This window comes from Emydura macquarii, unplaced genomic scaffold (assembly GCF_026122565.2).
Source record: "Emydura macquarii macquarii isolate MOO-44397 ecotype Brisbane River unplaced genomic scaffold, CSIRO-AGI_Emac_v2 contig_3511, whole genome shotgun sequence".
In the NCBI taxonomy this organism is placed as follows: domain Eukaryota; kingdom Metazoa; phylum Chordata; order Testudines; family Chelidae; genus Emydura; species Emydura macquarii.
This window is the reverse complement of record NW_027133648.1, coordinates 483,849-495,877: the sequence shown is the minus strand read 5'-3', so window position 1 is coordinate 495,877 and position 12,029 is coordinate 483,849. Positions and strand designations below refer to the sequence as shown.

Genomic DNA, 12,029 nt, shown 5'->3' with positions numbered 1-12,029 from the left:
GTGGCTGTGGGGGACGAGCTCCCCATCTCCCTAGGCCCAGCAGCTCTGGGCTGGCGTTGGCACCCCGGAGTGGCTGGGCCTGTCCGGGCCGTGGAGCCCTCGCCGCAGGGGCAGGCGGGGCTGCGCCATGGGGCACGGCTGGGCGGTGTGGGAGGACGAAGCCGAGGGGCTGGGCTGGCGGACCCGGGCTCTCCCGGGGACAGAGGAGACCAGGCGGCTGGCAGCAGCCGGGCCGTGCGGAGAGCTGGCCGGGCCGTGCCCAGGCCAGGGGCCGACAAACCTGCTCCGGGGGAAGGTGCCTGGTGCCGGGCCCACCTTGGGGGGTCGCGTCCTGCGCTGCAGAGCGGGCACTGCCCCCAGGTCCGGCTCAGGGGCACTCGCCGGGCAGAGCTCACAGGGGGGTGAATCGGGGGGGGGGGCTGGAGCCCAGGGGCTCCATCTCGGAGGCAGGGCGGCCTGCCCGGGGGGTGGAGGGGAAATGTGGGGCACGTCGAGGGACTCCCCCCAGGGACTCTCTACAGGCCAAGGCACAGCACAGCCTGTGGGTCCGTGACCTGGGGGCCCAGGGCTGCAGCCCCCCACCCCGCACGGCCCCACTGACCTGCGTGTACGTGTCCTGGATGCTGAAATCCACCAGCACCATGACGAGGATGGCGATGGGCACCCCGAAGTCCCCGATCACCCGCCGGATCTGCGGACAGCAGGATCAGGGCCCAGCCAGGCCAGCCCCCCGCAACCCTGCCCCCTCCCTGCCCCCACCTCGGCCCCTTGCTCCCACCCACAGACTTGCCCCCATGCCCAGCCCCTCCCCTGACCCCGCCACGGCTGGCCCCGGCTCACGCACCCGCCCCGGGAAGAAGCGGCTGTTCTTGAACTTGCGCAGGAAGAAGGCGATGAAGAAGGTGCCGGCCATGAGCACCAGCGAGAGCAGCGCCGTGTTGGGCTGCCCCGTCACCGCCGGCCCGGCCCGGCCCCACGTCCCGTTCCCCAGGGCGGTGCTGCCATTGCCGGCGTCCGGCTCCACCGCGTCCGTCCCGTTCGCGCCCGCGCAGCCGTGCAAGGGGTGCTCCTGGAAGATCTGCCGGAGACAGGGGGGCCTGAGATCCTGCCCACAGCCCCCCACACCCCGCCCCCTCCAGCCAGCACGGCCCCCCACCCCACCCCGCCCCCTCCAGCCAGCAGGGTCTCCCACGCTTGCCACCCCAGCATCCGATACTGACACTCCCAGCCCGTGGCTGGCTAGGCTCAGCCGCCCGGGGTCCCACCTTGGCCAGCTTGGAGAAGGTCTCGTAGATGAAGATGAGGGAGATGAGGAAGGCGAAGATCTCCTGGGTGAAGCGGGACACGAAGCGCACCAAGATGCTGCCCTCAAAGGCCACCATCACCAGCACCAGCAGGATGAGCCAGAAGCCGATCCACACGCGCCCCACCAGGTACTCCAGCCCGTTGGTCGTACAGAACTGCAGGGTGCAGCCGTCAGAGGAGCCAGCCGAGGCCCACAGGCAGGGGCCCTCTGGCGCTCCAGTCCAGGGGCGGAGGGGCAGGGCAGGGGAGGCAGGGTCTCTGGGGCTGGCAGGAAGCCCAGGAAAGGGCACCGCTCCCGGACACATGCACCGGGGGATCACAGGGATGCCAGAGGCCAGTGCAACCCCCCCCAGCCCCGGCCCCCGCCCAGCCGCTGCCCTGCACGCTGGGGTCCTCCAAGGCTCCCGACGGATCTGGGGCTCTGGAGGTTGCTGGGGGTGTAGGGACACGGGGGGGCTGCTTGGGTTCGTGAAAGTCTCACAGAGCTCCGGGGGCCGTGGGGGAGGTTGGCATCCTGGAGGTGTAGGGTGCGGGGGGGGTGTAGGGGGAGGCGGGGGCTCGTGGCCCCGGCCAGGGGTCCTGAACTCACTGTGAAAAAGGCTTCTTCGAAGACAAGCAGGGGCCCGGAGAAGCCGATGACGAGCAGGGGCTGGGCACCCAGCAGGCAGAAGATGACGCCCTGCAGCGCGGTGGAGATGATCAGCTCCGACACCCCGATCAGGTCCTGGGTCTTCTCCCCTGCAGGTGGGACGTGGGCTCAGCGCCAGAGACGGGCCCCCTCCCGCGACCCCCGCCAATGGGACCCTGCCTCTGCTCCCCATCAGGCTCCCGGCCCCCTTCGCTACTGATGCCCTGCTACACGGGATCCCCTCGCCACCCGCGGCCAGCCGTCCCCTAGGGCGGGGCTCCGCGCTTAGACAGGCAGCGGCACTGCCCCCCGGCGTCTCACCCAGCAGCCCCCCGAAGGTGATGGCCGGCGACAGGGCGGCGAAGTAGATGAAGATGACGGCGGCGACGCACTGGGAGTCCAGGCTGTCCCTGAAGTCGCTCAGGTACTTGGGGTAGCGCCGGCGCACGTCGCGGATGAGCCCCCCGAAGGGCCGGCCCGTGCGCCGCAGGGGGTCGTCCTCGTCCTCCCCCTCCGCCACCTTCAGCTTCAGCAGCGCTGCTCGCACAGACAGAGAGTGAGGCGCCCGCCCGGCACTGCCCGGCCCAGCCCGCCTCGCGCCGCCCGCCGGCTCCCAGCCCTGGCCCCTCACCTTTCTCCTCGGGCGACTTGGGCTCCAGCGCCGCGCCCAGCAGCAGCCGGCGCTCCTGCTCCTCCCTCTTCTGCAGCAGCTGGCGCTGGAAGTGGGCGACGCTGTGCAGCAGCTCCTCGCCCTGCACCCCCGAGGGCGGCAGCACCACGCTGCAGTCCAGGAACTCGTTGATGGCGCCGAGCAGGTCGTGCCGGTCATCGGCCAGGTACGCCGCCTCGTGGAATTGCTGCGGGGCGAACACCTGGCCGGGTCAGAGCGTGGCTCCCAACACGTGGCCGGCCTGTGGGGCGCCAGGGGAGCTGCCCCATGTCCCCTGGCTGGCTGGCTCCCATCTTTGCAGCCCCCAGAGGAACCCCAGGATGGGGGGCAGAGAGCCCCTGGGACCCACACTCCCACTCTGCCACCATGGGGGTGCGGGGCACGGCCCGGGGACAGGGCAGAGCCTGCGGCAGGCTGGGGATGGGCAGAGGGTGAGGAGAGGGACTGGGCGATGGGCCTGCGGCAGGCCAGGGGGCCCGGGAGCCAGGGCAAGGGGGGGTCTGGGGCCGTGGCCCGGCAGCGGCTGGGGGAGCCCGGGCAGCGCTGACCTTGTCGGACATGAGGGTGGAGATGGAGCGCCCGATCTCGTGGTAGTCCACGTTGGCGCTGCTGGGCCCCAGCAGCACGAAGAGGAAGCGGACCGGGATGGGCACCTCCAGCACCGAGTCCAGCTCCACGGCCTCCTGGAGCCGCACGAAGGCCATGGTGGGATGGTCCAGGAACTCCACGCAGCCTGCGGAGAGGCCTGGCTCAGCGCTACCCCCGCGCCACGCAGCGCCCGGGGCTCTGCCTTCTGCCTCGCCCCGGCGGGGGCGCAGAGCAGGACCCCTCCCCACAGCAGGGCCTCGCCGCCAAGGCCACGCAGCCGCCTCCCCCCACCAGCCGCCACGGTCAGCGCCGCTACGTGCCCCCCTCGGCAGCCAAGCCTGCCCCTGCCCCCGCCCCCATCTTACCCACAAGCACCACTGTGGCCTCCGCATTGTCCGGGATCTTCTCCAGCAGCTTCAGCTCATGCTTCGACTTGGACCGCGAGATGCCGGCGGGCGGCAGCGGGGTCAGACTCTCCCTCTGTGTGGCAGGGACAGGGCGCAGCGGGTGAACGCGCGGCCGCGGGGCAGGAGCCGAGCCAACGAGCAAAGGGCCCAGGTGTCCCGGGCAGAACCCGGCGCCGTGACGGGGGCTCAGGCGTGAGGTCTGGGGGCAGGACCGGGGACAGGGGGTCCTGGGAGACACAGGGACTCCGGGGGCTGGGTGGTTAAGAACATCAGCACGGCCACACTGGGTCAGCCCAAGGGGCCATCGAGCCCCGTCTGCCCAGTGGCCAGTGGCAGGTGTGTCCGAGGGAGTGAAGCGAGCAGGGCAATTCTCGAGTGGTCCAGCCCCGTCGGCCACGCCCAGCCCCAGGCAGGCGGAGGGTTAGGGACACCAGGACACGGGCTTGTCCCCCGACCGTGCTGGCTACCAGCCACTGACGGACCTCTCCCCCAGGAACCCAGCTACAGTCTTGGCCTTCACCACGTCCCCTGGCAAGGAGTTCCACAGATTGACTGTGCCTTGGGTGAAGCAGCTTCCGTGTGTTTGTTTTAAACCTGCCGAGTTCATCGGGTGACCCCAGGTTCTCGTGTTACGTGAAGGGGTAAATGCCACGTCCCTGTTCACTCTGTCCTCACCTGTCCTGCTTTCACAGCCCTTAGTCGGCTCTTTTCCAAGCTGAAAGTTAATCATCTCTGCTCAGACGGAGGCTGCTCCGTGCCCCTCCTCATGTCTGTTGCCCTTTTCCAGTTCCAGTGTGTCTGTGCTGAGATGGGCGCCCAGATCTGCAGGCAGTGTTCAGGGTGCGGGCGCACCACGGATTTACAGAGGCCATCTGAGAGTTTCTGTCTTGTTCTCTCGCCCTGTGCTAAGCATTCCCAGCAGCCTGGTAGCGTGTTTGCCAGCTGCTGCCCACTGAGTGGCTGTTTTCGGAGCTGTCTGCCCTGACTCCGAGCTCTCTCTTGGCTGGTAACGGCCAGGTCAGACCCGTCGGTTTAGCTGCAGAGCCAGGATTCTGTTTGCCAACGTGCAGCACTTCGCGTGTATCAACGGTAACTTTCACCTGCCCTTTCGCTGCCCAGTCGCCCAGTCTGGCGACCCTCTGCAACGCTTCGCAGCCGCTCTGGGCGTATCTATCCTGCGTGGTTCTGTGTCACTGCACACCTACCTCACCTGTTTAGCAGCCCTGGTCCCAGGACAGGTCCGGGGACCCGCTATTTACCGCTCTCCAGTCTGACACCATTCAGGAAAGGAGACAAGGCGCCATGGGGGCATGCTGAGTGGCTCAGGAAGGGTGAAAGGGGCCCGGGGGGACTCAGGAAGAGGTGCGGGGGCCCCGGGGCGGGGGGGCTCGGGAAGGGGGCCCTGCTCACCTCCCGCTCCACCTCGACCTTGGTCTCGTTCTCGGCGGCGCGGGGGCCCATGAGGGGCTCGGTGACGGTGGGCTCGCCGCCCTCGCACACGTGGTTGGCGCTATGGTGGTGCACCAGCAGGGAGCCCAGGCTGCCGGCCGAGATGTTGCGGGGGAAGAAATCCTTCTCGTCGCTCGGGTGGCTGCGGGACCAACCCACGGGAAAGGTTTGCCGCCTGCGTGCCCCAGAGACCAGGAACCCCAGCATGCCGCTCTCCGCCCTCCGGCCGGCCAGCACGCTGCACACTGGACGTGGCGTCTGCCCGGAGCGTTTAGCTAGCACAGCCCTGTCCCCACCCCCCTCGAACCCGGCAAGCAGCCCGTGCAGCTGGGGCCAGGCCCCACAGGGCCCCCTGGGCTCTGCAGCCTGCCCCGGGAGCTGCTCTCAGAGCTGGCATGGGGCTGCTCCCCACTGGGGCGGGGCAGTGCTGCCGAGTGAGGCTCCGCAGCCTGCACCCAGCACAGGGCCAGTGGGAGAGCCAGGCGGCCCTGGGGACTTGGCTCTAGACCCCGCGTCCTCCCGGGGCGCCGGGTCTGTCAGGACAGCTCCCGCCCCCAGGCCCCGGAGAACGAACCGTGCCCCCGCTGGGGAGGGCCACACACAGAGCTGGGGGCTGTTCCCCGGCTGGCGCGGGCGGCCCAGCTCACCTGTGCTTCAGAAGCAGCGCCCTCAGCACGTTGGCGCGGTCCTCGGCCCGGATCTGGTCCGAGATGATCATCTGCTCCACCACCTGGTGCGCCACCCCCGGCAGCGTCTTCTGGTCCAGGCCCAGGAGCACGGCCCCTGGGGAGAGCCAAGGGCTGTGGGGTGAGGCCAAGAGGGCCTGCCCCCTTCAACCCAACAGCCCTGAGCCGCACCTGGGCGCTGCCAGGACCCCCCCACACACACACACACTTCTACGGGAGCCCCTCTGCCGGGAACCCCGCCAGCCGCGCCCAGGCTCTGCTGGAGCCTCCTGCCCCCGGCCGTGGGGCAGGGCGGGCTGTGCCCCACCCACCTACCATGGGAGAGGGTCTTGCGCAGCTCCAGCAGGCTGCGGAAGCTCAGCGAAGCCACGTGGGGCTTGCCCCAGCGATCCGTCTCCTCCTCCACGTCTTCCTCAAACTTGATCCAGCGCGCCGTCTCCTTCCACTGCAGCTCCTGGTTCTTGTCCACCACCAGCTCGTTCAGCTCCACGAAGACCTGCCGGCACAGGGCGAGGGCGGCACGGCTCAGGGGGGCCAGATGTGGGGCTGGGGGAGCCCAGTGCTGGTCACCTCCTACGGCTGCCAGACCCTGGCCCCGGGGCTCCAGCCCCCAGTCCTTCCTCCCTCCAAACCCTGCCCCCGTGAACCAGCATCATTCAGATCCTGCCCCCGGGGCCCCCAGAGACCCTGCCCATGGCCCTCCATCCCCCACGTTCTGCCCCCCCTGACCTCCCATCCCCCAGGCTGTTCCCCAGGGACCCCATCCCCAGACCTGGCCCCCCATGAGCCCTCCCTCCCCTGAGCCTGGCCCACGGCCCCCAGCCCCGGTCACCTCGTGCGGCTGCCGGTCATGCTTTCTGTGCCGGGCGCTCGGCTCCGTGTGATCTTTGCTAACGTGCACGATTTGGCCCTTGGTGCTTTTGCGGACCAGGTGCCGTCGCACGCCAGGCACGTCCTCGAACCTGTGACCTGCGGGGAGACGAGCGGAGGCGCTGAGCCCGGCCTGGCAGGAAACCGGCAGCGTTTCTCAGCTGCAGCTTCTCCGCCCGCTGGCCCAGGAGACAGGCACGTAGCATGACACACCCGGGCAGCACCCAGCCGGGCTGGGACTGAGCTATGCCCGCCCCAGCGGTCGGGCCGGCCCCGGGCCCCTCCCCACCACCTGCAGGGGCAACGGCCAGGCAGCGAGCGGGAGGCCGTGGCGCCGAGGTGCCCGTCTGGGCTGTGCCGGGCGAGTGAGAGGGGTGGGCAGCTGCACGGGGAGTCTGCGCAGCGGTTCTGGGGGACCCGCCAGAGGGGCTGTCACAGCTGGGCGAGTGCCTGGTAGTGGGGGCCCCCGCGGCATCCGCCGGCCCCTCCACTCGGGGCCCCCCAGAGAGACAGGTCACATGCAACCCGCGGGGTTCGGGTCTCTACGGCTCGTTTGTGTCCGCATGTGCCGGAGCAGGCTGCCCCGTGCCGGGGACAGACAGGCCCTGCCCTGCACAGCGGGCGCCTCGATGCTGCCCCCTGCGCACGGCCCAGCCGCAGCCCACGCCCTCTCCTCCCGGCCAGGGCCCGCGGCGCTCACTCTTCATGTAGTCCAGGTCGGCCGAGGCCAGCGTCTGGGCCTCCGATTCGTCCGTGGGCACCGTCGGGTACTGGGCCTGCTCCACGCCCGTCATGCTGCCGATGCGGCGCCGCTCGTTCAGGTTGTAGCTGCGATGCCCCGGCTGGGACTTGGCCAGGGGGCGGCCCGGGGAGCTGGGCGCCTCCGCACCGGGATCCTCGGCCCTGGGGCTGGAACAGGAGCTGCCTCAGGGCAGGGGCCACTGGCTGGGCCCTGACGCCCTTCGCCGTGGGGCAGTGCTGCCCCAGTTCCCAGGCACCCCTCTGCCAAGATCCCTGCCAGCCCCACTCCTGTGCCCCCAGGTGGGGCAGCCCAGGCCCCAGACGCTCACTCACCCGGCCCCCTGGGGGTCCTTAGCCACGGCAGCCCCCCCCAGCTCCACAGGGCAGCTGAGCAGAGACACGAGGGGCGCGGGCTCCTCTGCGTGGTGCTCCACAGCTTCATCCTCCTGCAAGAAGAACTGAGAAGGGACACGGCTTGGGGCCTCGGCGGCAGCGGGGCTGCCCCCCTCCCGCTGCCCCAGCTGCGCCCCCCAGCACTTGGGCTGCCCCGCCCAGCCCCCTACCTGCACCTCCCCGGGCAGCTCCTCGCCCGACCGCTCGGGCTCCGTGTCACAGGCGTCATCTTCATCCTCCTCAGCCTCCTCAATGGTGGGCGTCTCCCCCGCCACCGGCGCCCGGCGCCACTTCTTGCCCTTCTTCTGCGCCCCCTTCTTCCTGCGGGCCTCGGGGGGCAGGTGCGTGGACAGCGGGTGGTGGATGTGGTGGGACGACTGGCGGTGATCTGGGAGGAAGAGCGGCCATGGGTGCCGGCCCTGCCCGCCTCGCCCACGCGTGGCCCAGCCCCACGGCTCCCCCACGTGGCCCCGCGAGACGCGGGCCAGCTGGGCACGTCCGCAGCGCACGCGCCTGGCACGGGGCCGCCCCCGCCCCGCCCCCGCACTCACACTCGAAATCCTCCTCGCTGTAGCTGCGCCTGGCCTCCTCGCCGTTGCGCGGGTGCGAGTCGTGCAGGATCTCCTCGAAGCGCTCCACGCCCAGCGCCTTGTTCAGGTCCGTCTCCTCCTCCGCCACCGCGGGTGGGCCCGGGCCCAGGGCGTCCGGCTCGGCCTGGCGACGCACACGAGGGTTAGCGCCCCCCCGGCACCGCAGCGCCCCCACGGGACCCCCCCCCATCGCGACCACCCCCTTCCCGGGGCCTGCGCTGACTGAGGGCCAGCATCCCCCACCAGGCCCCCGCCCCACAGCCCAGCACCCCCACCAGGCCTCCGCCACCGCAGACCAATGCCCCCCGCCGGGCCCCCGCCCCAGCTGACCCCCGCAGCTCAGCACAGCACCCTCCACCGGGCCCCCATCCCTGCAGCCCAGCCCCCCCGGCACTGCAGCCCCAGGGAGCGACGGGCTGCGCCCCCCCACAGGACCCCCCCATCACAACCACACCCCCTTCCTAGGGCCAGCACCCCCTGCCGGGCCCCTGCAGCCCAGCGCCCCCCACATCCCCACCCTCGCAGCCCAGCACCCCCCCCCCCGGCCTCTGTCCCCCCTCCCCCCGCAACCCAGTGCCCCCCTTGGGACCCAGCCCCTGCAGCCCAGTGCCCCCCACTGACCCCCCGCCCCAGCTCAGCGCTGGGCACTGGGGCAGCAGTGCCGGGGCAGCAGGCCTGGGGGTGCAGCGGTGCTCCTTGCTCAGCCTGCCCTAGCAGGGCAGGTCCTGGTTCCTCGGGGGGCAGCAACCCCCCGGCACCGGAGCCGGCATCTCAGCTCCCCCCCAACTCCCCGCATCGACGGAGCCGGCGTCTCATCTCCCCTCTTCTCCCCCCGGCGACGGAGCCCAGCCCCCAGCCTCCAGCCCCCCCCGCCGCACTCCCTGCCGGGGAGGAGCCGGATGGGGGGGTGGCTGCACGGCACCGGCTCCCTGCGCCCCCTGCTCCGCTCCCACCTGGGCCATGGCAGCGCGGGGACCGGGCGCCCGAGCTGCGCTGCTCCTGCCCCGCCGGCGCGGCAGCCTGGGCTGGGATTTATTGGGCTCCCTCCGACCCGGGAAGGTCACGGCCGCGGGCGGGACCAGAGCGGCAGGAGGCGGCAGGCGGCTCCTTCCCTCCGTGCCACTCCAAATATTGACGGAGGCTCCCCGCGCCGGGGCCGGCCCAGCCACAGACAGCGCCAGCAGACGCCTGGACCAAGGTGCCCTCTGCGCCACAGCCGGGAGCATCTCGCCGTCAGTCCCACGCTCACCCTGGCACCGGCCCCCAGAGCCCCCCACTGCCGGGAGCCCCCTCTCCCCAGGGTGCTGTGGGGGGATGGGTCCCCCTTTCCTCAGAGGTGCTGTGGGGCATGGCCCCCTCTCCCAGGGTGTTGGGGGGCAGGTCCCCCTTTTTCTCCAGGGGTGCTGTGGGGGGTGGCCCCCCCTTTCTCCAGGGTGCTGTGTGGCCGCAGGCCCCCCCTTCTCCCCAGGGTGCTGTGGGAGGCAGGTCTCCCTTTTTCCCCAGGGGTGCTGTGGGGGGTGGCCCCCCTTTCTCCCCAGGATGTTGTGGGGGGGTCCCCCTTTCTCCCCAGGGTGCTGTTGGGGGGTGGCCCTCCTCTCCCCAGGGTGCTGTGGGGGGCAGGTCTCCCTTTTTCCCCAGGGGTGCTGTGGGGGGGGGTGGCCCCCCCTTTTCCCCCAGGATGCTGTGTGTGGGGGGTCCCAATTTCTCCCCAGGGTGCTGTGCTGTGGGGGGGGGGGATTCAGGCCCCCCCTTATCCTGAGATGTGGCACTAGCACTGGCCAAGGGGGGAGGCACCCAGTGGGTCCTGCCCCCCGGGCCCAGGAACCTGCAGCGGGTGCTGGCGGGAGGCAGGCTGGGCAGGGCAATGGAAGCTTCCCAGGGGCCTGGCCCCTCCCAGAGCGGGCTACGGAGGGGGGGGCTGCCCCCAACCTTGCTCTCTGAGGCTGCAGGAGGAAGCCAGACCCCCAGCTCCCCACCCAGCACAGCCCCCCCCGGCCTGACACCGCAGCCACCTCGGTGCTGTGGGGGGGCACCGACACCAGGACTATGGCTGGGCCTGTCCGTCTGCAGCCCCCCAGGCCCCGCCGCGACCCCCGACCTCCGCCAGCCCTGCCCCACATCCCCACCTGCTGTCCCACCTCGCCCCATTGCCCCCCAGCCTCCCACCCCGCCCCGGGGTGTGCGGAGCCCCCCCAGCCGGCGTGGGCCCGTTCCCGCCTGCTCTCGGGACGGAGGCTGGCAGCCCCCCTGGCCCACGCCCGGACCGGCGCCGCCTACCTGGCCGCCCAGCAGGAAGTCCATGGCCGCCGGGCCGCCGGAGCAGGTGGCAGGAAGGGGCAGAGGCCGCGGCACAGGCCCAGTCCCGCCTCACGTGCGGGCCGTTGCTCGGCAATGGGAGAGGGCGGCAGGGCTGGGGTTAATGGTTAACCCGCCACGATCATCGGCTCCGAGGGCAGTGCCGGGGCATGGCTGGGGCACGGCGAGGGACAGAGCCACGAGCCGGCGCCGGCCCCGGGACCGCCGGGGAGCTCCCGGCAAGCGCCGAACAGCTCGTCACACCCAGTGCCGGGGGAGAAGGGGCAGCCCCAGCGCCAGGCCGGGAGACCCTGGCCTCACGGAGCTGAGTGGAGGCGGCTGGGGCTGGACGATTCTGGGGGGCCGGGAAGGTCCCCAGCACGGAGACTCCTTCGCTCCCCACAGCTCGGACCCCACGTGCTGCCCGGCTGGCGCCCAGGGAACGCTCCTGCCCAGGCAGCACGGTGAGGCCTACACCCCCTGTCGCACCAGGCGCCGGGCCCCCCGCTGCCCCCTACCACCCTGTACCCCCTGCTACCCCCAGCACACAGCCCTGTACCCCCGCTGCCCCCTACCACCCTGTACCCCCTGCTACCCTCAGCACACCGCCCTGTACCCCCGCTGCCCCCCACAGCCCGGTACCCCCGCTGCCCCCCACAGCCCTGTACCCCCCACTGCCAGCCTGGGGGACGCTGCCAGGCCCTGTGGCTAAGGCCAAAGGCCGCACACCTCCGGCCCCAAGAGGAGAAGTGGGTCCCACAGTGTGGGGGGAGGGGAGCCTCACACACCCAGCTCCACAGCCCAGACATGGGCCCCCCAGCTTGCGGGGAGGGGAGCCCCACACACCTGGCCCCGCAGCGCAGGGGCAGCTGTGTCAAAGTGGGGATATTTTGTCATATTTTTGTGAAGACTGTGTGCCTCAGTTTCCCTGGTATGCTGCCTAGCTACTCAGGGCGTCTGCTCTCGGGACAGGTGTCTCCTACGCGGACGGGAGCTTCTCCCTCTGCAGTTCACCCCCCGAGGCGGGAGCTACGGCGGCAGGAGGCGCCCCCCCAGCACAGCGCTGGGCACACGGGGCGGGCGCTCGGTATACCTGCGTGGCTGGGGGGGTTCACACCTCTGCACGCTGTAGCTACACCAACACAGGTCTGCCATGTAGACCTGGCCCAACACACGGGGGGGTCCCTGGTGTCTGCGCCTGTCCCCGTCGCAGGGCAGCACCTGAGAGGACGGCCCGGACGCGGACGCCCAGCGACCGATGCCCCAGGGGAGACGGACTCGTCTGTCCCCCCACCCGCCGGGGGCTGAGCAGCCTCTCCCCCGCTGGAGAACAAGGACGGGGGGAGAGTTGGGGGCTGGCAGGAGTCGGGGCTCCCACCTGGCAACTGACCCAGGCAGACAGACGGG

The 12,029-nt window shown here is 71.3% G+C and overlaps 1 protein-coding gene across 3 annotated transcripts in view; it reads right to left on the bottom strand.

Annotated features, from left to right (window-relative positions):
- The window catches only part of SLC4A2 (solute carrier family 4 member 2), a 46,730-nt gene that overhangs the window by 2,960 nt on the left and 31,741 nt on the right, over positions 1-12,029 (bottom strand). For 2 of the 3 annotated variants that reach the window (XM_067535704.1, XM_067535705.1), the window contains 16 exons: positions 8,289-8,451; positions 7,908-8,125; positions 7,678-7,802; positions 7,304-7,512; positions 6,566-6,702; positions 6,049-6,229; positions 5,695-5,830; positions 5,009-5,189; positions 3,557-3,671; positions 3,152-3,336; positions 2,565-2,790; positions 2,255-2,470; positions 1,895-2,043; positions 1,266-1,460; positions 845-1,078; positions 602-691 (listed from right to left, as the gene is read on the bottom strand). In XM_067535704.1, the coding sequence (XP_067391805.1) occupies positions 602-691; positions 845-1,078; positions 1,266-1,460; positions 1,895-2,043; positions 2,255-2,470; positions 2,565-2,790; positions 3,152-3,336; positions 3,557-3,671; positions 5,009-5,189; positions 5,695-5,830; positions 6,049-6,229; positions 6,566-6,702; positions 7,304-7,512; positions 7,678-7,802; positions 7,908-8,125; positions 8,289-8,451 (2,760 nt within the window). The remainder of the gene's footprint in view (positions 1-601; positions 692-844; positions 1,079-1,265; positions 1,461-1,894; positions 2,044-2,254; positions 2,471-2,564; positions 2,791-3,151; positions 3,337-3,556; positions 3,672-5,008; positions 5,190-5,694; positions 5,831-6,048; positions 6,230-6,565; positions 6,703-7,303; positions 7,513-7,677; positions 7,803-7,907; positions 8,126-8,288; positions 8,452-12,029) is intronic. The other variant, XM_067535706.1, reaches the window with a different exon arrangement.